This window comes from Periplaneta americana, chromosome 13, assembly GCF_040183065.1.
Source record: "Periplaneta americana isolate PAMFEO1 chromosome 13, P.americana_PAMFEO1_priV1, whole genome shotgun sequence".
In the NCBI taxonomy this organism is placed as follows: domain Eukaryota; kingdom Metazoa; phylum Arthropoda; class Insecta; order Blattodea; family Blattidae; genus Periplaneta; species Periplaneta americana.
Genome location: NC_091129.1, coordinates 124,323,726 through 124,351,001, shown reverse-complemented (window position 1 = coordinate 124,351,001; position 27,276 = coordinate 124,323,726). Strand labels below are relative to the sequence as shown.

General features: G+C 35.6%; 1 protein-coding gene across 4 annotated transcripts in view; it reads left to right on the top strand.

The window, feature by feature from the left end:
• Positions 1-27,276, top strand: part of tefu (Serine/threonine-protein kinase tefu) — a 99,133-nt gene that overhangs the window by 27,157 nt on the left and 44,700 nt on the right. For 3 of the 4 annotated variants that reach the window (XM_069844034.1, XM_069844035.1, XM_069844033.1), the window contains exons 15-24: positions 2,795-2,881; positions 5,537-5,635; positions 6,859-6,959; positions 8,632-8,776; positions 10,043-10,185; positions 14,930-15,184; positions 17,007-17,160; positions 17,539-17,663; positions 17,933-18,397; positions 23,445-23,495. In XM_069844034.1, coding sequence (XP_069700135.1) covers positions 2,795-2,881; positions 5,537-5,635; positions 6,859-6,959; positions 8,632-8,776; positions 10,043-10,185; positions 14,930-15,184; positions 17,007-17,160; positions 17,539-17,663; positions 17,933-18,397; positions 23,445-23,495 — 1,625 coding nt within the window. The remainder of the gene's footprint in view (positions 1-2,794; positions 2,882-5,536; positions 5,636-6,858; positions 6,960-8,631; positions 8,777-10,042; positions 10,186-14,929; positions 15,185-17,006; positions 17,161-17,538; positions 17,664-17,932; positions 18,398-23,444; positions 23,496-27,276) is intronic. The other variant, XM_069844036.1, reaches the window with a different exon arrangement.

Genomic DNA, 27,276 nt, shown 5'->3' with positions numbered 1-27,276 from the left:
TCAAGTTTTTCTGAATTTAGCTTGACCTATTACCAAATTTGAGCATTATCTTTATTTCCTATTTATTGTGAATTGTCTTTACAAAACTGTCTCATACATACCTTTTTCAAGAATAAAAAATTTATTGCATTCACGCTAGTCAAAACAAACTTAACATTTTTTGTGTACCAATTTTTAATTGTTTATTGTGTCTTTGAGGAATTTGTCTAACCGTTATTTTGAGCTAGTTTATTTTTAAAAGCTTGCTGTTTGAATATTATAATCTGGGGTAACTTCGACCAGTCTTTCAAGATTGCTAGAAATGTTAATTGGAAAGTTTATCATAAAACATTCTGATATTAATAGGAGCACATTCTTTGTGTTCGAGTGTTTATTCTAATATGTTAAAAGTTTTGACATTTATTTGAGTTGAAATGTTGACAAAATTACTCTGGGAAATCCACCTTTGAGGAAAAGATGTAGGTAGGCGAAATTTCCCTCAACTGTGATTGCTTTGTCTACTTTAATCTTCAAAATAATACTATTCTTGTATTATTTAGAGCAGAATCACGCAGTTGTAATGTTTCATGAAGCGCAACACATTTACTTTTTTTATTAATTATTTTTTGCGAATTGTTTGTTAAATATAGGCAATAACAGGTATCAATCAGAAGTTTAATTAAGAATATACATATGTCCTCTCATAAGCAAATTTACGTTTATCTCCTGGCTTTATCTCCTCATGAGTAATACCTTGTTGGTGTAACTTACGATGTTCAAACCTGTTTTTGGAGAGTTGACTAAACAACAACAAAAGAAACACTTTCTACAATACTAGCATGCTGTTCCAGACATCATTACTGAACCGCCACTTCTGACTAGTCAGTAACCCATTGCACATGTTTGTATTTCCTTGTTGTAATTACTTTGACCTTTCTCAGGTCTTCAATAAAATTTGTCACATTAAAATTTATGATTTTAGTGAAGAAATAATCCAAATAGTATATACTCGTACTTATTGTTTCATAGCCTTTGGAAATACTTACGCTATAAACATTATCCCTAAAGTAATAAGTAGGATTTGTGTGGCTCATGAAAAAATTTTAATCCATTCATTGCTTGTACATTGTCCCTGTAAAGGTACAATCACACATCGCTACTTTTGCAGCACAACTTTTGTACTGCAGCTGCAAAAGTTGTGTGTCGTGTTCACACGTAAGCCAAAAGTAGCGTGCTGCATGCTACTTTTCGTGCTGCACAACCCAAGTGCTGCAAAAGTTGCAACTGGAGGTTGAGAGTCTGTTCACACACAAGGCGTTACTTTTGCAGCCGCAGTCATGCTGCAGGTTTCCATCTCCGTGTTGACATCTCAATGTACATTTTGTGGTTATGTTTGTATTATTAAGAAACTCATGCGAAAGCTTCCTTATCTATTATTTACTTTTCTGTCGTATCTAGTATTCAGAAATTGACATTATTTTTACTATAAAGCTTTTAAAAACGCCTATATACTTAAATGATAACCAACAGTATATTCACGTAATCAATGTTGGCAACCCTCCTGTTTGGAACTACGCTACGGAAAATTTAAAAAATGAATTATATCGTCAGCAATTATGCTCAGACTGTGTTGTGTATTTAATAACTGTTACAAATAACTTAAGTTATTTTCATCACATTTAACATTAAAATATATCCAAACAATAAAAGTATCATTGGCACATTTGGGTGGTAACACTGGTTGCAACCGCAGCAAAAGTTTCAACAAAACCGATATCAAAAATGCTGCGGCTGCAACCCTGAGAACCCTGTTCATATGTCGCTACTTTTAAACTGCGCGCAGCATGGAAAAGTAGTGGGCAGCAGGTTCGGCAGCTGCTACTTTTCGGGTTGCATCGTTGTTCACACGTCGCAGTACAAGAGTTGCGCAGTTTTTTGTACTGCAGCGCTGCAAAAGTAGCGATGTGTGACCGTACCTTAAGAAAGAACCACTTTTCCATGTCTCTCAAGGAAATTTTTGGTTGCCTTTTTGGCTCATTGGAAATTCTCATTTGGAGCATTTTAACAGTTCATGTTTAAGTTATTCTTTCTGAATATAGTTATTACGAAAAAGGAATATGCGAGTATTAAGAGACTTCAAATGTCGTAGATTGACAAAAAAATATTGAAGTAGTAGCCCTCTGAATCTGCTGTAACAGTGTTTGAGGGCATATGTTATAGTTACAGGAAGGCTGGCAACCAGTTCTTTGCTTATACTCCTGGGACATGACAAAAATTGTCTAACACTTAGTCTCATCACACTTGTGATTGAGAAATGTGTTAGTGCTTACCAGCAACATGCTGCTTGGTTGGTTGGTACAAAGTAGAACAATCTTAAAACACAAAAAGAATATAGTAGAATTTGCCTGACTCTGGAACACATGTCAACACTTGCAGGAAATATATCTCTGGAGTCCAAGAAACACACCAGAGTAATTGGAATCTTTATAAAATCAATAAAGCATACATATATGGACCAAAAGGAAGGTCATTTAGACAACATTTTGTAGGTCAATCTTTAGATGAGTGGAGCATGTAATGAAAAGCCTTACACAGCCAAAGCTACTTCGGTTTTTTTATAGTAAGTTTTGATAAATATTTTATAGAGAATTATTTGTAAATCAATTCAGTGATAATTGAAATCGAATATTAATAAAGAACATATAAACATGTTACAATGAAATTAGCCTATGGCTTTAATACTGCTTTGGTACAAATTACACACTTTACGTTACTCTTTTTTGTACTTATTTAAATGATTACCTTCTTTTTACAGAATTGAATCAGGGTGCATTTTTAATGAAAGAGGATGATGAAGACGATGATGTAGTGGATTCTGCAAACCCTCCTCTTAGTGAAGAAGGTAGTTATGCAGATTTAAAAGCAAGCTTGGAGTACTAATCGAGATTTTTCATCTTGTTTTATGACAAATTTCAGAGTTTCTCAAACATTTTATAAGTAGATGGAACTATTCTGTGTTCCATAAAGTGTTGAACTTTTATAATAAGCTTTTTGGTTCAGTTGTTACAGTTATAAATTCTTATATTAATGTCTTTTGTTATTAATTTTTAAGAATAACAGGATAATTTTTTTTAGTGCTGTAACAGCATAGAGTTCTAAAATAACTGCTAGAGTATGTGTAATCAGCCTATTTAAAGATCCTTTTTGGCTTTTAAATGAACGTCAATGCAAGATGTCTGTAATGTATTGGTTTTCGAACTGTGTGATGCAATTCCGTAGACAATGCCGTCATTGCTCTTTGTTGACATGCTTACTATTGCATGCCATGTTAAAAAGCTGCATGCTGATTTTTTTTTTGGCCTAGATTTCAAGTCTATATATTTACATACAAAGTCATTCTAATGTCGTTTTGGAATCTGTGCAAAGTATATTACAAACAACACACACACAAATGTGAAAAATTAAGTTCGTAGTGAAACTTTTTTACTTTCTCATATTATGAAATGTAAAGTAAAAGTATTGTGGTCTTGCAGAAAGTAAATTTCGAAAGATTTTTAATATAGGGAAGGTGTAGGTTCTCATTTAGAGGTCCAGGAAACTGTGAACTTGAAAGTTTCAGATTAACTGCTGTAATACGAGTTGTTCACTGAGGGATTTTTTAAATGTTATTCTAGAAACTATATTTTTCAAACTGTATGTGCTTTTCTCTTAGAAAGCATTTTTGCTATTGTTTTTTTAATTCCCCATGATATGATCATTAGAAATAAAATGATACATTATGAAAGTAATGCCATGGATAATTAATGTGATGATGTAATGAGATGTTAAAATGAACAAACATGTAAGTATTTTTCTGGTAAATATTAGTCCTTATGGAAACTGTTGTAGCCTATACAAAAGATTTAACTCTGAGGTAGTAAATAAATAAATAAAATAATCTTACTACCTTGAACTTATTAAGCAGAATTTTCACATCTGAAAGTAGGAACTATTATTTTGGCTTTTTAGACCGTTTTTGGAAATGTTGTTTGGAGCTAATCAGTCAGATATCACAAATTCAGTATGCCTTGAAGAGTATGTGAAAAACCGTTTTTTTTTTCGGAATGAAGTGTGCTGAATACAAGTATTTTCGTAAAAATGAGTAAAATCAATTCTTTACTGGATTAATACTTTTTCTTTATACTTTTTATATGATGAAGTAAAGAACATAAAAAAAAAAAGAAGTTTTCATCAGTCCCTCACACAACTTCGTATCTCGAGGTGCAGGGTTTGGTTTTAAAATGTCTTGTTGCCTCCTCTGTTGGTATAAGAACACTATCTGGCCAAGTGTTTTCTGGTTGCCATCTCAATTGAAATATGACGTTAGAAGTAAGTATATTATTTGGAAAAAAATACATCAAATCAGAGAAAACTGCAAAGTGTGTTTAGACCAAATTAGTGATACACACATGCCGGAGATTATGTCATTGATCCATTGAATGCTGCTGGAAATGTTGGAAAGGTGTAATTCTGAAAAATACAGAAATTATATGCAATAAATAGTTTAAAATTTCGTTATACAAATAAACAATCATTAGAAAAATGGAGTTTTAGGAATCAGGGGCGATTTCTCAGGGCATGCTATGCTTGCTGCGCAAGCCCAATATTTTCGTAGAATGTGTATTTCTCAAAATGGCGTTACGTACATTAAAATTTATTTTGATTTTTGGAATACTGTATAGGCAGGTTGCACACTGCAAGTATTGCAACGCTTGCTCATTTCTCGGAGCTACAGGAAAGACGTAGAAATAGCGAGAATATGATGCGCATGCAAGTGCCTTCCTCCTTGGTCCATCCAAGGCGCACTATGTGTTGTTTGAAGCTCTGGTCCGAGAGCTACACCAACGACTATTTAACGTTACACAGACCAGTATTGACAGTGGGAATGTGCCGTGATTTGCAAGTGCAATGTAATTGTATGAGCGGAATGCATATGTTAGCTGCTGCATGTATTATTAATTCTTAAACATTAATTTGAAGTATTGTAATGAGTTCGGAATTCTGTGTCATTGAAACCTTATTATTAAATCCATTTTCCCGAAGGACTATTCAAGAGAAGACAGACATTATAGAGAATATGTGCGCTCGTTCAGTGCAGCTCAATACAACAATATGCATTGGTTGGCAGGGTCGAAAAAACTAAATAAACTGTTTTGTTGGCCATGTTTGTTATAATTATTATATCGAACTTCTACACCTGATAAGCAAATACGATCCATGACTCATAATGATTTCATAATTATAAAATAAATTATTTATGTGGGTCTGATTATTTTTATTAATTATGAATTATTATATCCTCCCATCTTCCCCTATGAATAAAAGAGCAAGCCTAACTTTCGTGACTAGCATTCGCCCCTGTTAGGAATATTTGTTTAAGAAATAAATTATATCTGAAAAACGGTCATTAGGAAATACAAAATAAGAAAAACATTTGGATCTCACAGTGATAATGTTTGTGTTATTCATACTACGTTGTGTTTGATTTCTGAATATATGTCCTATATCTTGCTCACAGCCTCGTGTTCTCTCCTGGACGTACGGCTTTTAACAGAGAATGAGAAGGTTCAAGCTGAAGCCGTGGGCTTATTGTGCTCCTACAGCTGCTGTTTCACAGGTAAAATAATCTGATTATGGTAGCTGAACTTCTTTCTTTCTTCTTGAGTTTTAAAAAATATACGAAGTAAGTCATATTTTTGCATTGCAATTATACACAGCAGGATATTTTCTATCTCCTGTTGGAAATACATAAATTTGATCATGTACTGAATACTTTCCTTCTAGATGTGACACATTAAGATTATTTTGCTATTTTACATGTTGCCCATAATACACCACATGAAGGTGGATCTTTGTTATAGTAGGGAAAATATTGATGATGACAATGATGACGAAGAGGAGGAGGATGATGATGATGATGATGATGATGGTGATGGTGATGGTGGTGCTTTTGATGGATTTTCATGTAGTTACATGTTGTGTTCCTTCATATCTACTACTGCCCTCAACATCAAGGAAAGCATATTGTTTTCCGTTTGTTATGTGGATGATCAAGTCTAGTACCTCCTTGGTTACTCCCCTCCAAGCCAGCTGTTTCAGATAGTAATGTGGTCAAATAATCATTTTAATGAATTTGCTGAATGCTTGTGAAATATCTGTTTTTATCGTAAGCTCATATCACCCTCAGCAGTGTCAATTAGTTGAACATTCTCCAGCTATCCTTAAAATCTCGCAAAAATAGACCATCAATATGCTCGAAGAAACCTTCCCTTCAGCCAAAGCATGTGATGGTTTCACTTTGCCAACAAGTTACAGAAAGCTTTGCTTATCTGCCTAACAAAATTCACATATATGATTTAAAAACTCACGTATATTATGTTGTTATAATTACTTTATTCAATGTATAGATTTCTTTATGCCATATTTGTTCAAAAGTGAATTACTGTATATGTACTTCAATTCTCATAATGCATATGGTTACCCTGGTTTCAAGTTATATCATGCAAAGTTCGTTATTTCTCAAAGACATGGAGGATCTCCTTTGTACTACCTTCCTTCCTCAAATGCTCATCCATGGGAGGGCATTTGGTTTAATCACGTGACACTGACACCTTGCTGTCACGAAGGATATACCACAGCAGATCCATATTTTTCATTTTAATGAAACTATTTAATTGCAGACACCTTGACAAGTGACAATTTCGATTTGGCCAGTAATCAATCACAAGTAGCTGTAGTAACATGTGCATTTATTTACATTAAGGGCAGTACTTATTTTGGATATACAATAGTAGTATGTACTTCTAATATTAAAAAATGAGATCAGTTTCTTATTTGCAGGTAAAACGTTGAGTGATTGGGGCAATGAAGCTTTACATAAGTTGTTAAAAGTGATATTGGATGATCAGCAACCAAAAGCGTCACTTTATTATTTTCAAATGGTAAGTAGAGCATATCTGTAATTCTAAAAGCAACAATATTTTTCAGCTCTTTGGGAGCCGTTCATTTGAGCACCAGCTTTTCATATGAGCTGGTGATTGCTCATTAACATTGTTCTTCCTGTGTATTTGATTATATTGCTGTGATTATATTACTTTGAAAATGTTGTTTGATGGTTTCAGTGTGGGAAAGGAAATAATATGCAAGGTGTTAGTACAAGATAAAGGTAAAAGAAAGGAAGGTTTCTGCACATTATGTTTCTCACAGCTAGACAAAAAATTACATGGTCATATTAAATACGTAAAAGATATCATTGAAACTGCCTGAAGAAACAATTCTTGAAATCAGTCACGACAAGTAATAAAAAAAAAATTATATATATATAATATATATATATATATATATTAATATATATATATATATGTAATTTTTTTATTTAACCTGGTAGAGATAAGGCCATCAGGCTTTTTTTCCTCCTTTTACCAGGGAATTACAACTACAATTTGTGTGTGTGTATGTTTGTGCATGTGCGTGTGCCTGCGTGCACGCGCACGAGAGATTCGGGTTCCGTCTATTGTGGACAGATGGCAGTACTGTGACCCATTTTCAAGTTGCACACCACTTCGACATGCCACATTATGCATGATGTGTATCTGTGGAGAGTTATATCGTGTACTAGGGTGATTGTATGTGTAAGTGTATTGTAGGGAATTGGTGAGGAAGAAGGTGAGAAAGGTGTGCCGGCATGTAGCCTACTTCTTTCAAATAGCACCAAGGAGGGCGCCAGGCTTAATGTCCCCGTCCAACGGATGAATCACTATCAACAGTGACATATGCCTTCTCTTAATATGCACTGCGGAGAGATTTGGGATTTAACCCAGGTATATTGATACACAATGTAGTGATTAGAAGTTGTATACCGCCACCTTTCCTAGTCCCGAGGTAGAAAATTTACACAAAAATTTCTGACTCCTCCGGAAATCGAACCTGAGCTGGCTAGTCTGGAGGTAGACACATTACCACAGAGCTAACAATTAAAATAGTGATGTCACTTCGATTCTGAAACAAAGTGCCAAAATAGAGAATGGATGTTGATAAAGTCACTGAAAGCAAACAAACTGCGTCTTCAGTAATTGAAAGTAAGGAAATGCTGATTTGATTTTACAATAAGAAAGGTTTTATCCATCAAGAATTTACCTCTTCTACTGTGACTATCACTGAAGTATGTTGTCTGGTGCAGCAACTGTGAAAGTGAATTACACGTGCAAGAACTGAGTGCTGCAAACCAGGCACGTGGTTTTTCCTCCACAAAAATATGACAGCTGTACGCGAAATTTTGGGTTGAAAAGAAATCTGTGCACTTCATCATCTACAATACGTTCTAAATTGACACCATATAGCTATTTCCTACTCTTAAAACTAAGTTGGCACTGAATGGAAGATGTTTTAGTGACATTGGATTCTTTCCGTAGCATTGTGATGCTATGCTAGGCTGTTCAACCAACACAAGTTTTTCCAATTCTTGGTTGATAATCGTAACAAAGCTGGAGCAATGTGTTTCAAATGAGGGAACTTCTATTGTTTCTTTAAAATTAATTGAGTTTCATTATTTATTTTCTGCAGTATATAGCCATGTCCCACCTTTAATTACAAGCAACTTGTTCTGCACTGCAGGCTGTATCAGTTGTACAAAGAGCTCTTGCCTGTTTGGAACTTCAAGACCATCATGTGGCCTCTATCTTGGAGATCATCCAAACCTTATGCAGGGGCCACTACAAAGATCATGAAGCTGCCCTTATCCTCAACATGTTACTCCGTGGTAAGTATTGTCTTTCTCAACTGTAGAAGTAGTTCTAGTTGGTTTACTAAACATACAGTCACACGTCGCTACTTTTGCTGCGCAACTTTTGTACTGCAGCTGCAAAAGTTGCATGTCGTGTTCACACGTAAGCCAAAAGTAGCGTGCTGCATGCTACTTTTCGTGCTGCGCAACCCGAGTGCAGCAAAAGTTGCAACTGGAGGTTGCGAATCTGTTCACACACAAGGCACTACTTTTGCAGCCGCAGTCATGCTGCAGGTTTCCATCTCCGTGTTGACTTCTCAATGTACATTTTGTGGTTATGTTCGCATTATTAATAAACTCATGCGAAAGCTTACTTATCTATTATTTGCTTTCCTGTCCTAACTAGTATTCAGAAATTGGCATTATTTTTACTATAAAGCTTTTAAAAACGCCTATATACTTAAATGACAACCAACAGCATATTCACGTAATCAATGTTGGCAACCCTCCTGTTTGAAACTATGCTACAGCAAATTAAAAAAGTTAATTATATCTTCAGCAAATATGCGCAGACTGTGTTGTGCATTTAATAACTGTTACAAATAATTTATTTTCATCACATCTAACATTAAAATACATCCAAACAATAAAAGTATCATTGGCACATTTGGGTGGCAACACTGGTTGCAACCGCAGCAAAAGTTTCAACAAAACCGATATAAAAAATGCTGCGGCAGCAACCCTGAGAACCCTGTTCACACGTCGCTACTTTTAAGCTGCGCACAGTATGGAAAAGTAGCGGGCAGCAGGTTCGGCAGCTGCAAAAGTAGCGATGTGTGACCGTACCTTAAGCCTTTTTCTTTTCCGCTTTCTTCACAGTACAGTGGTTCACTATTGTATCCAAAAAGGGAACTTTTGCCAAGTGCTATACTTCGATGGATAGGTGGCAGGGGAGAGATGGTGGGATGATACTGTAGATGAGTAGTTACGGTGAAGGATTAATCAGTGATTATACTACAGCAAATGTCTTTCCTGACAGTCCATGCAAGTCAGCTTTTGCAATCTGCAGTATTACAGCATGATTGCCTTGCCAGATACATGTACAGAATAAATCTTCCTATATCTCCTATCTGTGTATAGTTAACAGAAACAGCATTTGCACAAGGAAGTGTATGAAAACCTGAACATGGAAAAGTCGTCTTAAGTTAATGAAAAGCAAGATACTTATTGTTTTATTGCTAACAATGATTTAAAAAAAGCAATCACCCAACCAATCTTACTGATACTGTTGCTTTATTTCAGATGTGTTCAAGCATTTGAAGGATACGAAATCAAGAGAGAACTCTGTTGTGATTTTGAAAGCTTTTCAAAAAAGAGTGAATTTAGAGAAATATGGACCTGATATCTGTATCCACTACGTCCGGTGTCTGGGTGAGCTGGCAAAGGTATTTGTTTGGTTATGTTACTTAATTCTTCATAATATGCAAAAACCCTGAAAAGTCTCACCTTGTTGCAATGTCATGTTCCTTTCTTGATACAGGTTCGTGCCTTTGCATGTTGGCATAGACTAATTATAATGTTGAAATGATATCACTTTCTGTAAGGCACTGCATTAAGGAATGAAGTAACTGTTTTTATATTGTTTCAGTCATGTGATAGATAGTGATAGTGTTGCATTTAAATTCTGAGCTACTGCAAACCTTTGGTATTAGCAAATACTCTCTAACATTAATACTGGAAAGCTTTCCTGTTTAGCATTGCAAGCGGTGGCGAAAAGTAACAGTGCTGCCATCTAGCGGCTTGAAATGTTCGCACACTCCGTGCGTCGTGCTGGGTTACGTGAGGAAAAGAGGAGAGGTGTGCATTTGATTTCAATAAGAAGCTGCAAAGCAATAAATAGTATACTTTAGAGTCACTTTGTTCATAACATTCTTAATTAATAACAAATTACAAAGTTATTAGAATAGAAATGAATTGATAAATTCTCATATTTTCAAATTTGATGAAATTTAGTTGTGCATGACTTTAGCAGCTTTCATACATCGCTTGTTTTGTTTTTTAGCTGTATGGTTGTCCATTTTATTTTTGCTGTAACAATTTATTAACACATTGAAATATTTATCAATGAAGACATTGGCACAGTCACTGCAAATGGACAGGTCAACAGGGAGCACTACCATTTTAACTATTCTTTTTTTACACCAATTCTAGTTTTACAAATAACATGATCAATTTCTTTGAAAACATCAGAACACAATTGGCTGAGCATTAGGGAAACATCATTAGGGAAAATAATTTTTGAATCTTTACAGTATTTTTTATTTGCGATGTGCGTTGTTACATCATCGTTGGGGTTTTCTTTACAAGATAAATTTCTTCGACAAATTTCGTGATTTATTCTGCTACACACCCAACCTGCAACATAAGCCCTTGCATTTTCTTGCAACGCGGTTTCTTCATTTGTATGCTGTACATTTTTGTCATCAACAGTTACATCCAAATCGGAGACATCTGTAATGCCGCCTTCCCATTTTTTTCTTTCTTTTTAAGCACACTTGCGACATAATGAATTCATCATTAGAAACAATTTTGATTAAATCAATATTTGAACTGGTTATCTTCAGAGCTGTCACTTCTGCCCGAAGAGATGAAATAATTTTTTTGTGTTTAGATACCAACTTTTGAGTTGCAATCAATTTCTTAGAAAGTGTCTTTATCTGAAGATCTTGAGCCATCTTTGACCTTTTAGGATTTCTTGCATCTTAAAAAATAAACAAGGACTTAATTTAGTGAAATATTAATAACGTCTTGAAAGTCTAGGGCTAGGTAAATAATATTTTGCGAATAACTAACTGAATCAATTTTTATGAGAAAACATGAGTTCACACACTTTCTTCACAAAATCAGTAATTCGTATTTTTATGTTACGTATCACAATATGCGTCTATTTAGTTTGAAAAAGTCATGACTTTCAGTATTTTATATGGAGAAACTATAAAGAAATTGTGTTTGATATAATGGAAGTAAAGTAGTTTTATGCAGTTTAATAACTGATTCACTTAGCACAGAGAACATGTTATTGCTAATGTACTATCTGATTATGAGGTACCTGGTAGAGGACCATCGTCGTTTCTGTCTGGAATCGGAGAACCTGTCGCCTCCTCGATGGAAGGTCTAATGCGTTTTTTTGGGGACCTTCGCGGTTCTTTCATCGTACTTTAACCCATATTTTCGGAAGAAGGAGCTGTTAAATTCAGTGGAGGAATAGCTGTTCTCTTCAGTCTGTTATTTAAAAAAAATATTAAAAATTAACAGGTCTATGACTCATTTGAAACTTCGGTACTTTTCCAATTACACCTTATTTTTACTTACCCCTGAATTTTCAAATTAGGGTTATTGAAGTCTGATAATCTAAAGTGATCTGAACATATTCTGTGATTTTTGTACAGATACTCTGTTCCTCTACTTTTAAACCTTTCGTCAAGGTCCTGTCTTTTACATTTATTTACCCATATGGCACATCTATAAGACAAAAACAAATAATAATAATAATAATAATAATAATAATATGATGATGATGGTGAGGACACGAGACCTGTCATGTGAATCGTGCGAGTGGGGAAAAAATGAGCTAACAGAAAGAGAGTTTGTTTCATGATTAAAATTATACGAATCTACTGACAAGAAAGTTCATCTCAGACTAATTATCTTCCTTCTCCATACCCATTGGTGATAGCCACAGCACATGATAAGGTCACAGAACAAGTTATCTACTGTCACCTCTACTGTAATAATAATAATAATAATAATAATAATAATAATCATCCTGTGGCAGAAAAGTAATAGACTACTCGTATTTACATGACTACTCACTCACCTATCTGTATCTTTCGGAAATCTGAAGAACGATCTAGCATCTTTTTGCCAAGCGTAGTTTTTACAGAAGAACACAGAACAAACAATTCCACTTTTCCCTGACATTTTGTGGAACAACCATGAGAATAATCCTTACGACTTACACCACGTGTTGAAGTACAAAACTCTTGTTAGATGCAGTTTACCGCGCTACGTGTCATGTTATCCTCACTGTCAACATTCCCTGCCGCTAGATAGCACTGATGCGTCATTCGCCTCTCTTATCGTGAACTTTCCAGTATTAATGTTAGAGAGTATTTGGTATTAGTGAGAACAATGTTGCTATATCAACTAAAGAGGCAGCACATATATTTAACTGCCATTAACGCAGCAAATTTTAAATATACAGTTAGGCTTTGTTTTAGTTTTGTATTGTTAACTTCTTTTTAAAAAAATAAATTAAAAATTGGTGATCCCAAAAACATGTTTTGATTTTATTAGTACTTGTGGTTCAGTATACTTTTCGAGAGTGTCCCTTTCCATCTATAAGCTTTTAATTTTGTTTTCTATTAATGTTCCAGGCATAGCGATTTTTTTGCATTTCCAAAATGTGTCGCATTCAATTACTTTTTTATATTTTCATTTTAAACTTTTGCGAATTATGGTATTACCTTTCATATATAGGGTATTAAAATTTAATGTGACATAAATTGTGTGTCCAGAATACCAAAGGACAGGTAATTATGTAAAGTTACATTTTATTGTCTCATGGGTAATATTTTAAGTCATAAAAAGTAACCCATTCATTTATTCCTGTAGCTGACAGGAAACAGAATATCGAATTACATGAAAATCCGAATTATTATTAAGATTAACTGATTACACATTAGCCAAGAAAAGATCTGTGGGGCCGTGATTCACATGTCTTCTTTATAATTATATCACTAGAATTTTTACATCGTTCTTATTAAAGGCAGTTTTGGGAATTAATTGAGATTATCATCCAGAATTAGAAGTAGGAAATGTGGGCAGAGAATGCAATGGCCGATTTCGGAATTATGCTTTTGTAAGCCATGAACTTACAAAAAGAGGACGTGCTTTTGGGATCACTGTAATGGAAATTAATGATGTATATGAAGTATAGAAAAGTTAAATTATACAACACTCAAAGGTTGTCGAATTTTTGGAAGTGAAAGTTGCTGCATGCTTCCCCTGGCCTCCATATACCTAGCATCTTCCCTCTGCTGGCACTGGCCTTTGGTAGATCAGATTTGAAATATCTCTTTACAAAAGCGTATTATTTCGTAGGTAATCATACATAACTAATAGAGATGGAATTTTAGTGTGCATTTGCCATTAAAGTTGTCTTCTACAATCTGTGATGGCATTTCTCAGGGACAGTTTTCAGATAATTCTGTAACGAATATACATTCCACAGAAACCCTCTGTGATTACAAATGTGTATAATTTCATAACAGTGTACATTACGAAAGGACGATTCAGAGAATTCCTGTTTTTAATATTGTATGTCTAATTGCCGGAAAAAAAAAAACATCAGTTGACAGCAGAAGTGAATAGAATCTGTTAACATGGGGTTTGTTCTTTCAGGTTTGCCAGTCTTTTGTTATTTTTGCATTATTGCATTGTAGCAAATGTTCGTAACCATCTTAGCAAACAACTGACAGAGAGATGGTTTGAGTGTGCTGGAGACCAAGATGTCTTCTGCAAGTGGCCACTGAGGTCCTCCGACTTGAATCTCAGTGACTTCTTACTGGGTTACATGAAAGATATCATCTATGTATTTCAACCACCTCATAATCTGCAAGAGCTGCTACATTGTATCTCTGGTGGCACTGAGTCCATTCCAGTAGATATTTTGGAGCACGTGGGAATATAGCCTTGTTGTCTGCTGTGTGACACGCGGGGTGCACATTGAGTGTTTGTGAGGTATGCACTATTAAAATTTTTGAGTTGCTCTTTGTGGTGTCACCATTTCTATGTACACAACTACCGACAGAGATGATATACGTGTTTATAATCACGGAGGTTTTCTGTGGACACTCTTATTCTCAGTTCAGTTAACAATAAATTATTAGCATGATTTTTGCTTTGGTATTTCACATGTGTTGCACTTTATTCACCAGATTCTCGTATTTTAAGGTTTTCTCACCCTTATTCTTTGTAATATTTCTATCTGATGGAATTGCAGTAGCTATAATTCGGCACATTCAACGTTTTTATTATTATTATTATTATTATTATTATTATTATTAAACAAGGAATAATAGAATGTTAACAGTTGTTGATGAGGGTGAAGGGGTTGTGGTGTTGCAGGTTGATCCCAACTTCTCGTGGGCTACTTGGAACTCTGGAACTGAAGATAGAGGCGTTGAGAGGCCGATTGCAGAGGAACTACTGGTGCATATCAAGAGTCCATTCCATGAAATGAGAATGACTGCAGCAAGCTTCATTGGGTCCCTGTTTGGCACTAGCAGCATCATCGCTTCAGATACTAGTAAACAGTTTGCCTGGCAGACAAAGATGTTTGAGAAGCTCTGTGTTTTCATCATGTCCTCCTACCAAGTTACGGTACTTGTTATTTCCTATTATCTTACAATAATCGTTGTACAGAAATTGTGATAGTTTAAAATGTATAATAGTGCTATAATGAATGTTACTTTATGCTCTATAAACAATAAAAAAAAGAAGGAGCAGCTTCAGCTCCTGGTGTTAAAATTGAGATTCTCTTGACTACTAAATTGGCAACGTAAATGAGCTCTTAATACTAGGGCTGGATAAAAAGTAATGGCAACAGTTCGATATTTCTGACATGACTTTATTCACAGGGGTACAACATTTATGTACCTTTAATATAGTCGCCCCCCTTATTTATCACCTTTTGCCAAATGTTTGGAAGGCGTCGTACACCATCAGCACGTCCATTGTTGTTGATGTTCCGTATTGACTGCCCTATAGCACGGGTAAGTTCATCTCTGGTCTCTGTACCAGATCCCTCACAGTGGTTCTTTCACTTTGGTGAAAAGATCGTAATCACATGGACTCATATCAGATGAGTACGGTGGATGTTCCAGAATTTCCCATTGCCAGTGATGCAAGAGGTCCTTGACAGCAGCAGCGGTGTGACTCCTTGCATTATCATGAAGAATGATGGGATTCTGTACCACCAAGTGTCGTCGTTTTCTCCTGAGGGCTGGACGAAGGTGGTGCTGCAGGAACCTGCAGTAGTAGTCCGCATTTGCCATCTGCCTTGGAGGTGGTGCAGTATTATCCCATCAATGTCATATGCCACAATGAACATCACCTTCACAGCACTTTGTGTAGGGCGCACTTTCTTTGGACGAGAAGAACCTGGATGCTTCCATTCATTTGATTGACGTTTCAAGTGTGGTTGGTTCATATGAGCGAGCCCAGGTTTCGTTCATAGCGATGATTCGTCCAAGAAAGTCGTCATCTTTCCTTTGGTACCGGTCCAACAAGGCCTGTGCGACTGCCATTGTTAAACCTCGGAAATTTCATGAGGTATCCAACGCCCTGTAATTTTGCTGTAACCCGGAATGTCTTGCAGAATGTGGAGCACAGCTTTGTGACATACTCCGACTTCTGCTGCTAACTCACGAGCAGTTCATCGGCAATCAGCACCCAACAGGGAAGCAAGGAGTTGAACTGTGTTGTTCTCCACGATGGGTCGTCCTGTACGGAGGTTGTCCTGAACGGCATCCCTGCCTTCCTGGAACGCTTTAACCCATCGTACCACTGTGCGATATGGCAACACTGCATCGCCACATGCTTCACGCAGTCCCTGAAAACATTCTTATGCACTACGACCTCGTGCCACTTCAATTTTGATCCAGGAACGTTGCTCTAGTTTTGTAAACGTGGTCTTAGGGCGCTCACACTATCCCTATGAAAGTAACGTTGTACACACTGCAGTAGATTGACAGAGTACTGTCGCTGCTGGCTGCACTAACTCATTTAACAGTCCTGGTTCATGTCCACACAGCTGGCAGCTCTCGAACGCATCATCGTCATGTGACAGCAGTGTTGCCATTACTTTTTATCCAACCTATGTAGTTAGGGCTGCAGTATCCGACCTTTTGAATGTCACAGATCCTTTAAAGCTCATACTTTATTTTCGCGGACCTTCTAAAATGTTTTGCAAATTTTAGGCCATGTCATTTAATATTTAGATAACATAATGAATTAAGGATCCTTAATTTATTGATAAAAGAAATAAATCTTCGGCATGACAGCCCATTAAAAGCCAGAGCTGACCAGTCGAATGTTGGCTTCATGTATACTGTGGCAAGTTCTGAGGAACTTGTGTTGAATCTGTACTACTGTAGATTCACTTCTTTTTTTGTTAAATTGTGTCTATTGATTACTGCTGCAGGCTGGAACTGTGGAAGAGAATATGGACGAGAGTGCAAATCGCACAGCAAGTGCTCTGCACAGTTTTGCTGCTCTCATTGTTATCAGTCCATATTGGAGGAAGCGTGCCATGTTCGCCATGTTGCAGCTTGTCAAAGAGAAAAATTTGAATACAGGTACCCAGTTCTGTAGTTGCATATTTTTCAGGGATTATGTACTCTTTCATCTCTTTATAGTTATACAGACCTCATAAATGAGACCGACTGTTAATTTTAATCTAGATTGTACAGTACAGGATAATCCCCATTTCTTTGAAAACATCATATTTTATGCACACAGTTAAAAAAAATAGATGAAAACGTTATTCTTTTGAATTTATTACTTTATATTTTTCTAATGTTATTTTACACTTTTTACAGGAACTTTGATATCAGATGTGCATGATTATGCCGATCTTTTTTTATTTTAAGCAAAGAAACAAAACAACAGTTTCAGTGTCTTTTGCAGAAATGAAACTTCATTTTTGCAATATCTGTTTTCAAATTCTGTTTCAGACCTAGTTCGCAAGGTTCTTAACCTTGTGGGAAAGAGCTTGAAGTTATCAGACATCAAGAAGTTAACAGAGACATACCTGAATTACATTTTAATACACTGGCAGGAAACCCAGTATGCACTTAAGGTAATGCATATGCGCAGTTATGTTTTTACAATTGGGACTTATGAACAATTACATTAATTTTTTTATTTTATATTCCAATACAATCTGAATGTAACTTAATTTATAATGATTATTGTTTCCTTTTTCATTTTCCTTAACATTGTGACCTGTGAAAGCTCAGTGCATTTTATTATCACATTTTAATTGGTACTGTGATGCTGCACAAATTCGATTTCGAGATTTTCACGGAAATAATTGCTTTTTTTTTTTTTTTTTTTTTCCCCCCTCAGGATTTCCCGTGGGTTGTATTTGACTGCACATCTGACACCGAATTTTTCTCCAAGTACCAAGAGGTCATTATCCCAGTGCTACTCCGTAAGGAAGACAATGAGGCTCTGGATCTGGTATCTCGCAAAGTCGGAAAGATGTTGGCGGAGTTGGTAACGGTCTGTTACCCACGCATCATAGCCTGCCAGATACCGTGCTTTGCTGCCAGTGCTTCAGATGGTCTGAAAGACACCGAAACAAAGATTGCCAAGCAACTGCTTACCAGGCTCGAGCAAATTCTGACCAAAGATACAATCACTGAACTGCTGAACCAACAACTCGACAAAGTCATAGTGAACATCATGAGGCTGTTATTTGATCCACAGCATTTCAGCAAGCTCTGTGGGGGTTGCAGAGAGACCCTGTCTGATCCTGATCCACCTCATTTTAAGTTTACCATCATTATGAAAAGTCTGCTATATCTTCAGGTATGCATTATTACTTTTTAATTAAGTGAAACATAAAAAGAAAGGATTGTGATTATCAGAGACTGGAACTTTGGAAGAATGCCTTTTTAAATTTGTTAAATCTATCTTCATTTTGAAAGTAAATCTGTACGAATTATACCTTTGTGATTGAAACGTCACAGTTTTATGTTGTCCTTTTCTGCCTTTTCTAATATAAATGCGTAATTTACAAAATGTTTTTTTTTTGCCTTTATTTGATTATTTATCTATTATTTATTTATTTATTATTAAAAATTGTCTACAGGTATATTTTAATTTATTTCTATAACCGCTACAATGAAAGTGACTTCACCGAATGTATATTATTGTCTTTCAGTCAGTTCATATTCTCTTTGCAAAATGAGTGCTGCCATGCAAGAATGTATAACAGTAAGCATTTTAATTATTGCTTGTGTTTATTTGACAAGGCAACATGGGTGCGGGTCTAACATTATTTTTAATGGTTATTTTTCTTTCATTTTTCATTGCGATGTTGTTGTAGCTAGGTAAATATTTCATATCGCAACATAGCCTATCAGTACAACCAAACACAAAAGTGACTTTTCAAGGCTACTGGGAAGAAGATTTCTTTGCTTCCAACAGTAATTGCAACATCGAGTCGAAAATCTCAATTTGCATTGGACTTATGTAAAGCTTTTCTTGCTGCCGAAATCCCTTTGTGGAAAGTGCAAGGTTGTGGGTCTAGTGCAAGGTTTTTGTAATCGCCTTTTATTGCATATTTTAGCTGTTTATAATGCCTTTTTGCCTGGCTATTTTAGCTGTTTATGATGCCTATTTTAATGATTCATAATGCCTAAACTTCCGGTCTCTGGTGATTATATTAAAACACGATTTAGATTTGCATGGGAATATACTTTCTTTTCTTCCATCAATCATATGGAGAAAAAGTATTCTTAGCTTGTCTTATGTCTGTCTGAGAACAGTGATTTCTCATAAACTAGTTTTTGTTTGTATTCGGTAATGTCAGTTCATACAGCAATGATGCACATGAAATATACCGTAATGATTTTTACTTAAAAATATAATGGGCCTTTGAGGGTTTCAGCTAATTCAAACAAAAACTGTTGAACTTAAGGTGTATGATGAAATGTTTTCTTTTCAGTGTCTGATTTGCAGCTATTTTTGAGTTAACTCTGACAGGCATTTTGGCCAAGAAGGTCATTGACTCATGTAAATGACGTTATGTAAAGATTCATCTTTAGGTACAAGGAAAGCTGAGTAAAGATGTTTTGCTGAGATCTCCAAAAAATCTAACAATCAGTTCACTTAAAAACAGAAACAAAAAAAGAAAACCTGGACAACTGCGGGGTACTTTAAGCTAAGTAAATAAACATATAAAGGAAAAACAAACGAAAAAACAAACACACATACAGGGAGACAGACTGACAAATTCAAAATGGTTATTCAGTGTGAGAAACATGAAACTATTTTTATTCAGTATGAGTAACTAGAGCAGGTGTGACAGCATTTTGCCTCAAAACTCCAAACTGTGACATTTCCGGAAAAATCGCTGTGATAGACAGTAGTAATTTTGTCACAGTGTGATTTTGTGTTTGGATGGTTTTTGACAATTTCGAATGTTGTAACGCTCTTGCATTCACATAGTCATTCATTAAAGATGATGGCAAACAATACATGCCACTTTCGAATGGTAATGTCATCAGCAGTCATAATGTAGAAGTTCCTTGTTGCTGCAAGTCCCAGCTTGTCCGGGTTCTTTAAGTCTTCAGTTCGTGGTCATTTTACAAAATTAAGGAATATAACTTTTCTTTGCAAGGGAAATGTATATTGGAACAAAATCAAAATGAATGCGAGCATTACAATTAAAAGACATAGTACAGCTCATAATATACTGAACACAAATCTTCGTTTTGATACCCAAACCATCACTTCTAACTGGTGACCAGTGATGTGTTCGGTCTTTTCTTTCAGATATTCTGTAACATTCGATTATTTGAGATTTTACGAAAATCAGTAATGAGTGTTAAATTGTTAAATTCTTTTAAATTAATCATCTTCAGCAATATGGACTATGTAAATTACCCCAATGTATTTAATCAAAACATATCAATGTTTCCCATCTCGAGCCAACAGTTATGTTCAGTTCTCTTCTGCAAATTGAATTGATATACCGATGTCATGTCTTGTATAAACAATAGTGATTAGCACTGTGAATATACTAAAAACAAACCACGCTCTGGCCTGTGTTATCTGCGATGTGTTCCAAGAATGTTTACGAAGCTGAGTCATTCATGGAAGAATATAGCTGATAACTGTAGTGCTTCAGTATCAAAGAGTTGGCCTTGTTAACCTCTAGAGTGAGATAGTAGTTCATTAGATCCCAGATATGTTGTCCCTTCAAGTTAATCTTCTGACTTGCAGTTGTCTGGATTCTGGAGCTGTTATATACGAGGGGGATCCAGGAAATAACGACCGTTTTGTTGTAATAATTAAAAAAAAAAAAATTTATTTGAAAAAACAAAGTCTGTTACATAACTGAAGCTTCCTTTACTTCTCTACATAATCACCACCTACATTTAAACATTTCTCGTATCTGTTCACTAGCTTTAGAATTCCCGTGTTATACTCCTCTGCCGCCAGTTCATTAAGCCAGGTGTTCACTGTCTTCTTCAACTCTTCATCACTTCCAAAACGCATACCACCCAGAAAGTCTTTCAGCTTAGTGAAAAGGTGAAAATCGCTAGGAGCAAGGTCTGGACTATAGGGCGGATGATCAAGGATTTCCCAACCGAATTGATCCAGCAATTCTCGAGTTGAAGCAGCAGTGTGCAGGCGGGCGTTGTCGTGAAGAAGCACAACTCCTCTCGAAAGCATTCCTCACCTCTTGTTTTGGATGGCTCGCCGTAGTTTTCGTAAAGTCTCACAATAACGATTTGCATTGATCGTAGTGCCTTTTGGCATGAAATCCAGCAAAAGAACACCTTTGCGATCCCAAAAGACAGTAGCCATGACTTTTTGTGTTGAGAGAGTCTGTTTGAATTTTCTCGGTTTCTTGGGTGATGAGGGATGATGCCACTGACGTGATTGGCGCTTGGTCTCTGGGGTGTTGTGAGACACCCAGGTCTCATCACCAGTCACAATTTGATCAAGAAAGGCGTCTCCATCTGTGTGATATCGCATCAAGAATGTCAGTGCTGAGGCCATTCTCTGAGTTTTGTGTTGGTCACTCAGTTGCCGTGGAACCCATCGTGCACAGATTTTGTGGTAGCCAAGATGTTGCGACACAATTTCACCAAGCAAAGAACGAAAAATGTGAGGAAAGGCAATATGCAATTCGTCGAGTGATGTGTGCCTGTCTTGCAAGATTCTATCGTTCACTTTAGTCTTCAGGTCTCCTGTGATGAGTGATGGGCGTCCGGGTCGAGTTTCATCGTGGACATTTGTTCGTCCATTGTTGAACATTTCGCACCATTTTCTCACATTTCTTTCATTCATTACAGTATCACCATACACTTCTTTCAATTGCCAGTAAATTTCTGCAGGTTTCAAATGTTGGGCATTCAAAAATCGAATCACACTCCTCACCTCACAGTCGGCGGGATTATCAATCACGTCGTTCATTTTGAAGTAACACAAAATGCACAATGGCGACTTGTTGCAACAGTACTCACAACATTATGAGAAAACATGTTAAGGAAGCCAGTTGACCTTCAAACAAGGAAGGGGAGTCAGCTGCTTGGCGGGTATGCGCGAACGGTCGTTATTTCCTGGATCCCCCTCGTATGTACATTAGTTGCCACACCTTTGAATCACATATCGGTCTGAGATGGTGATTTCTCAGAGTTGTGATTTTGGAATTATAGTCACAGTCGGAACCAGTGACAAATCTATCACAGCGACAGAATCACAGGTCTGCAACTCACACCCCATCACTATGAGAAACATAATTTTTTACCTTACTTTTTGTAATACATAGACTAAAATGACAAATTAGATGCTGAAAAAAATATTTCATAATAGAAATTGATTATGTATAGAGTTATTTCTACCTTTTGGTGAGAGACTTTTTTTTTTTTTTTTTTAAGAATATTGGTCGTGAACCCCCTCGTTTCTTAATTATGAACCTCCCATGCTTGCAGAGAAATTCATTCAATTCTTGCAAAAGTTTATAAAAAAAGTATTACAAATATATTTATAGTGTCATTACTCGTTATATACCACTAAGTAATGTATCTTAGTATTAACACCAATTTTAAATGCCGATTTTGACAAAAATAATATTAGAAATATAACAGTGTATGCATATTTATTTTATGTGAATTCGTACAAAATTAATTACATACATTTAGTTGAAACATTCAACTGCTTTGGAAATGAAATGTTACACTTATGGAGTTATAAAGAAAGCCCATTTTGTGTAATCCAAAAAACGAGTAAAAATAAGTATATATTTTGAATATTGGTTCGAGAAAAGAAACTATAAATTATAATGTCGTTAAATATACGGTAAAACAACTGAATTGTTGCGAAACACACAAATGTATAATGAGAAAGAATATGTCATCTTCGTGACACTCATTTTTTTTTAATGTAAAATGGTGGACTTGCTGAATATAATAGAATTAGTCAGAAGTGGCAAAAGAAAGTAGAGAGGACCCCCACACTGCCCTTTACTTCTGCTTGACCTTTCCTTACCAATTGTGCAGATAAAACTACTCTCTCTACTTCTTTGTTCATCACGTGGGAATAGTTAGCATCCCAGATGTTGTCTTTTTAGGTGGGCTTGCACATGAGAATGTTTTTAAATCGTGGTTGTTGCTTGTGAAATGACTTTAAGATAACATACTTTAAAATTATGATCATGGAAGAAATCTCTTTTATTGGCTGTTAGCAATCTGTCCTCTGCTCGCCACTTTTGGCTAGCACTATTACGGTATTTCCATAATTATTGGTTTCTTAAATTGTGCAAAATAATGGAGGTATTTCAATGTATGGTGTTTAGTTGTAATTTAGAATTCTTGAATATGTTAATTTTCCATTTTGTTAGGATTCGAAAGATCTTTCGGGGATGCAGAAATATTTAAAGCAGCAACAATCAGTAAGTTCTGCTCATGTAATATTAATTTATTAAATTATACATTACCTCTCCTTGCATTGTACTAATTAACTGTTTATGTAGATGCCTTGCTTGCAGGGAAGCCTTGTGTTCAATTCGGATTCATTTATTAAGCATAGAAGTGCCAGCATACGCAAAATGTCAGAGGTCTCAGTTTTAAACATTCAGAACAAATACAGTTGAAAAGAGTATATTTTATTGTTCTGATATTAATTAATTGAATGTGAGATGGAATTAATTGCTAACATGTTAATTAACTCCCCTTTTAAACTGCAGAGATCATTCAGAGACGATATAGAGACAACTTGATGGTAATTACAAAAAAATTGCAATTCTTCATTTAACGACCCTTTTAAACTGGAAGGACTATTTAGGGATGGTAACATGATAATTGTATTTGTAATTATTATTTAACAAACCTTTAAAGTTGTAGAAACTGTTCGGACATGACAATTTGGCAATTGTAATGCTAATTTTTATTTGATATCTATTATAAACTACAAAGACGATAAGATGATTCTGCTTCTTCCTAAGGGTGTAGACCAGCGGTGACCAAAACTCGAACGACAGTGATTACTCGCGAGAGACAGTCTATGAAGTAAAGAGATAGGGGAGAGGTACTTGGCATGAAAACTACAACCAGTGGTGGTTCGTGCACTAACATTGAGTTCTTCATCAATCCGCTAATAAAAATCGCAAGCTTTGCTGTATCAGTAATGTCGCTACTGTCATTTTCTTACTTTTTTAATATTCCTTGTGAACACAATCAGAAATTTCCTGAATTCTCTTCTGGATATTTAGTCGAGAAATGTGCAATTTTTCAAAATTAATTAACAACTTTCATTGGACAAATTATTTCAGCCACCTTGATCATTACGCTTTTATAAAACTCTCCTTTGTTAGAAGGCTTAAGAGAACGAGCTATTTCGTTCGCCACTTACATTTATTTATGTCATCTTTCTCTTCATGGCGATGATTTAAGGCTGATTTCAGTTCTTGGAGTTTAATAGCTCGTTTCATTACTACACTAGCACGTAATATTTAATAATTTTCTCTATATTATTATTATTATTATTATTATTATTATTATTATTATTATTATTATCATCATCATCATCACTATTACCTCATTCTAGTACCGAGGTCATGGAAAGCATGGGACTCTACCTCCATGCCCCCCAAGTGCCTTCATGGCATGTTACAGGGATATCTTTACCTTACCTTATTTTACTGCTGCTACTGGTAATGCTATCAGTATTGTTATTAGTATTACCATAATTATTATTATTATTATTATTATTATTATTATTATTATTATTATTATTATTATTATTATTAAATCAATAACTAGTAAATAACTGATAATTGTCATCAAAAGATAAAAAAAATTGAAATGGAGATATAGCGTAGTCTAGTAATTATTTTATCCTTCAAGGGAAGATGTAGGCTTATATATTCAGGCACTTATATAAGAATTATGGTAACACTTGCTGATAAATAATAATAATAATAATAATAATAATAATAATAATAATAATAATACCTGTTATGCCTGTGTATTCAGCATAATGCCCTGTAATGTCGCTTCTGTATATTACTGCTAATTGAACCATTGAGCAAAGCAACATATTACATTTTCTCCGACAGAACAGCGAATAAATTCCTCTTCCCATTCTGTACGAAACCTTCTGTTGCTGCTGGTAGAGACAGAGGGTTTGTAGAGCGACATGGTACTGACACTGCTTACCTTCAGTACGTGTGCGAGACAGGGAGCAATGTACAGCAAGCTCCCCTTACCAGTTTGAATGTCTGTGATTACACGATGTAACCACGACACTTGTTTTGGTCACTGCTGGTGTAGACATTTATTGAAACACATGCACACGAGTGGTCCATTAACTAAAATCATCCCAGAAGACCACAGTGGGCGACTAGTTTCACAATGTACTGAGCTTGATTTCCTGAACCTTCTTGGGAGACAACATGTGTTGCCCAATATATTGGTGCCTGGTTTGGCTTAAGCTTGAACAAGCCAGCAGAATTTGAGTTGAAGACTCAATATCTATCCTATATTTCCTACAAGCTGGATTCTCTGTAAGACTCATCATATGTAGATGGCAGTGTCTGACCAAGAGTCCTGCTACCCATCTTAAGTTTATCCTTCCTAGGGACAGGAGTTGTTTGGATAAGTCAAGTTTTTGTTGTCCAAAGAGGAGTTTGGTCTGTCTCATAACTGGTGTAGATTTCCAGACTGCCAGCAGACCCCCCTCTTTAGATTACCGTTTAAAGCCTGTTTGATTCCATACTTAGGTATTCCGAAAAACGGTATTGGATATTAATTCATGCTTGGCTAGTTTGTAGGCTTGTTCATTCATTTCCGTACACTTCACTCTGTCATGATATCCATATGAGATGTAATTTATTATTCCTGGGTAGGGTGTCTAGGACAGTTTTGCATTCTTCAGCCAGCCTGAAATCTACTCTAAGCCAGTTTAATGCATCCAGAACAACCTGGCTACCAGAACAGATGTCATGTCTTTACATAATCTATTTAGTTTTTCTGAGAGCCAGCTGAGGTAGCAAACATTTCATCTTGAAAAACCGTATTATAATGACAGAGAGGGATAGCAATTCTAGTCTTTGGTCTTATATGTTGGTTATGGAGCCATCTGTTAACCAAACCACATTATTGGGTGGAAACTGGTTATGGAAATTTCTTTTCTATTCTTCTGTATTAAGAATAATGCAAACTGTAGGGTTAACAATAAGATGGTAATTGTAATATTATTTAACATCTCTTTAAATTGTAGAGCTATTCAGAGGCGATATGATGATTACTGTAATTTTATTTAATTATTTAATGTCCGTTTATAACTGTGGAGACTATTTAGATAATAGTGTTTGATAATAATAATATGTTATGGAGATACTGGACCAGTGGCAGAATGAAAATGGAAAAACAAAAATTCTAAGGAAACCTACATAATAGCCATTAATCTGTCACAAATTTGGTAGGTTCTACGCTACATTGGACATTGTCCTCTTTGGTGAGAAATTTAATTTATCTTAGGTTCCCATAGCTCAAAGTTGGCACCTATGCTGAAGCATGGTTTCTTTCTGTATATGTATGGTTATGCATGTTGTAATGAGAAGAGTTGAATGTGGTTTGTAGTCAGTATAGTTAGAATCTGCCAAGTTAAAGTTAATGAAATAGCAGATTATCCCTGGATCTTAAGTCTTGATTATCTGCAAGCATAGTTTAATTTCTTTAAGCTCCAGAGAAGTAGATACAGTGAAATCTCGATAAATTGCTCTTCAAGGGACCGCATAATAATCATGTATTAGCAGAATGGCTTATTTTAAGATTGTTTTTATTTTAACACAAAGAGGTAATACAGTATAAACCTTTAGCTAAACAATATAAACATGAAATACAGTATAATACAGTAATACTGTCTGTGCAGGATAATTACATTATTCCTTTTTTAAAAAATCAAGAGAACACGAGGAAAGTATGTGTACATGATAGACTAATGATGGATTAAAAATTAAAATAATTACTACCTCGAGAAAAGTAGCTCAGTAATTTACAGAATGAAATAAAGTTGCTTATCTTAGATTTCCTAGAGCAGCTGGAAATAGTCTGGGGATCAACTCCTTCCCATGTAGCCTTGATGAAATTCATTGCATCCAGCATTGTGAAGAGTTTCTATGTTTGTTCCCACATTGCCAGTCAATTCAAGGCAACGAAAGATTGCACATT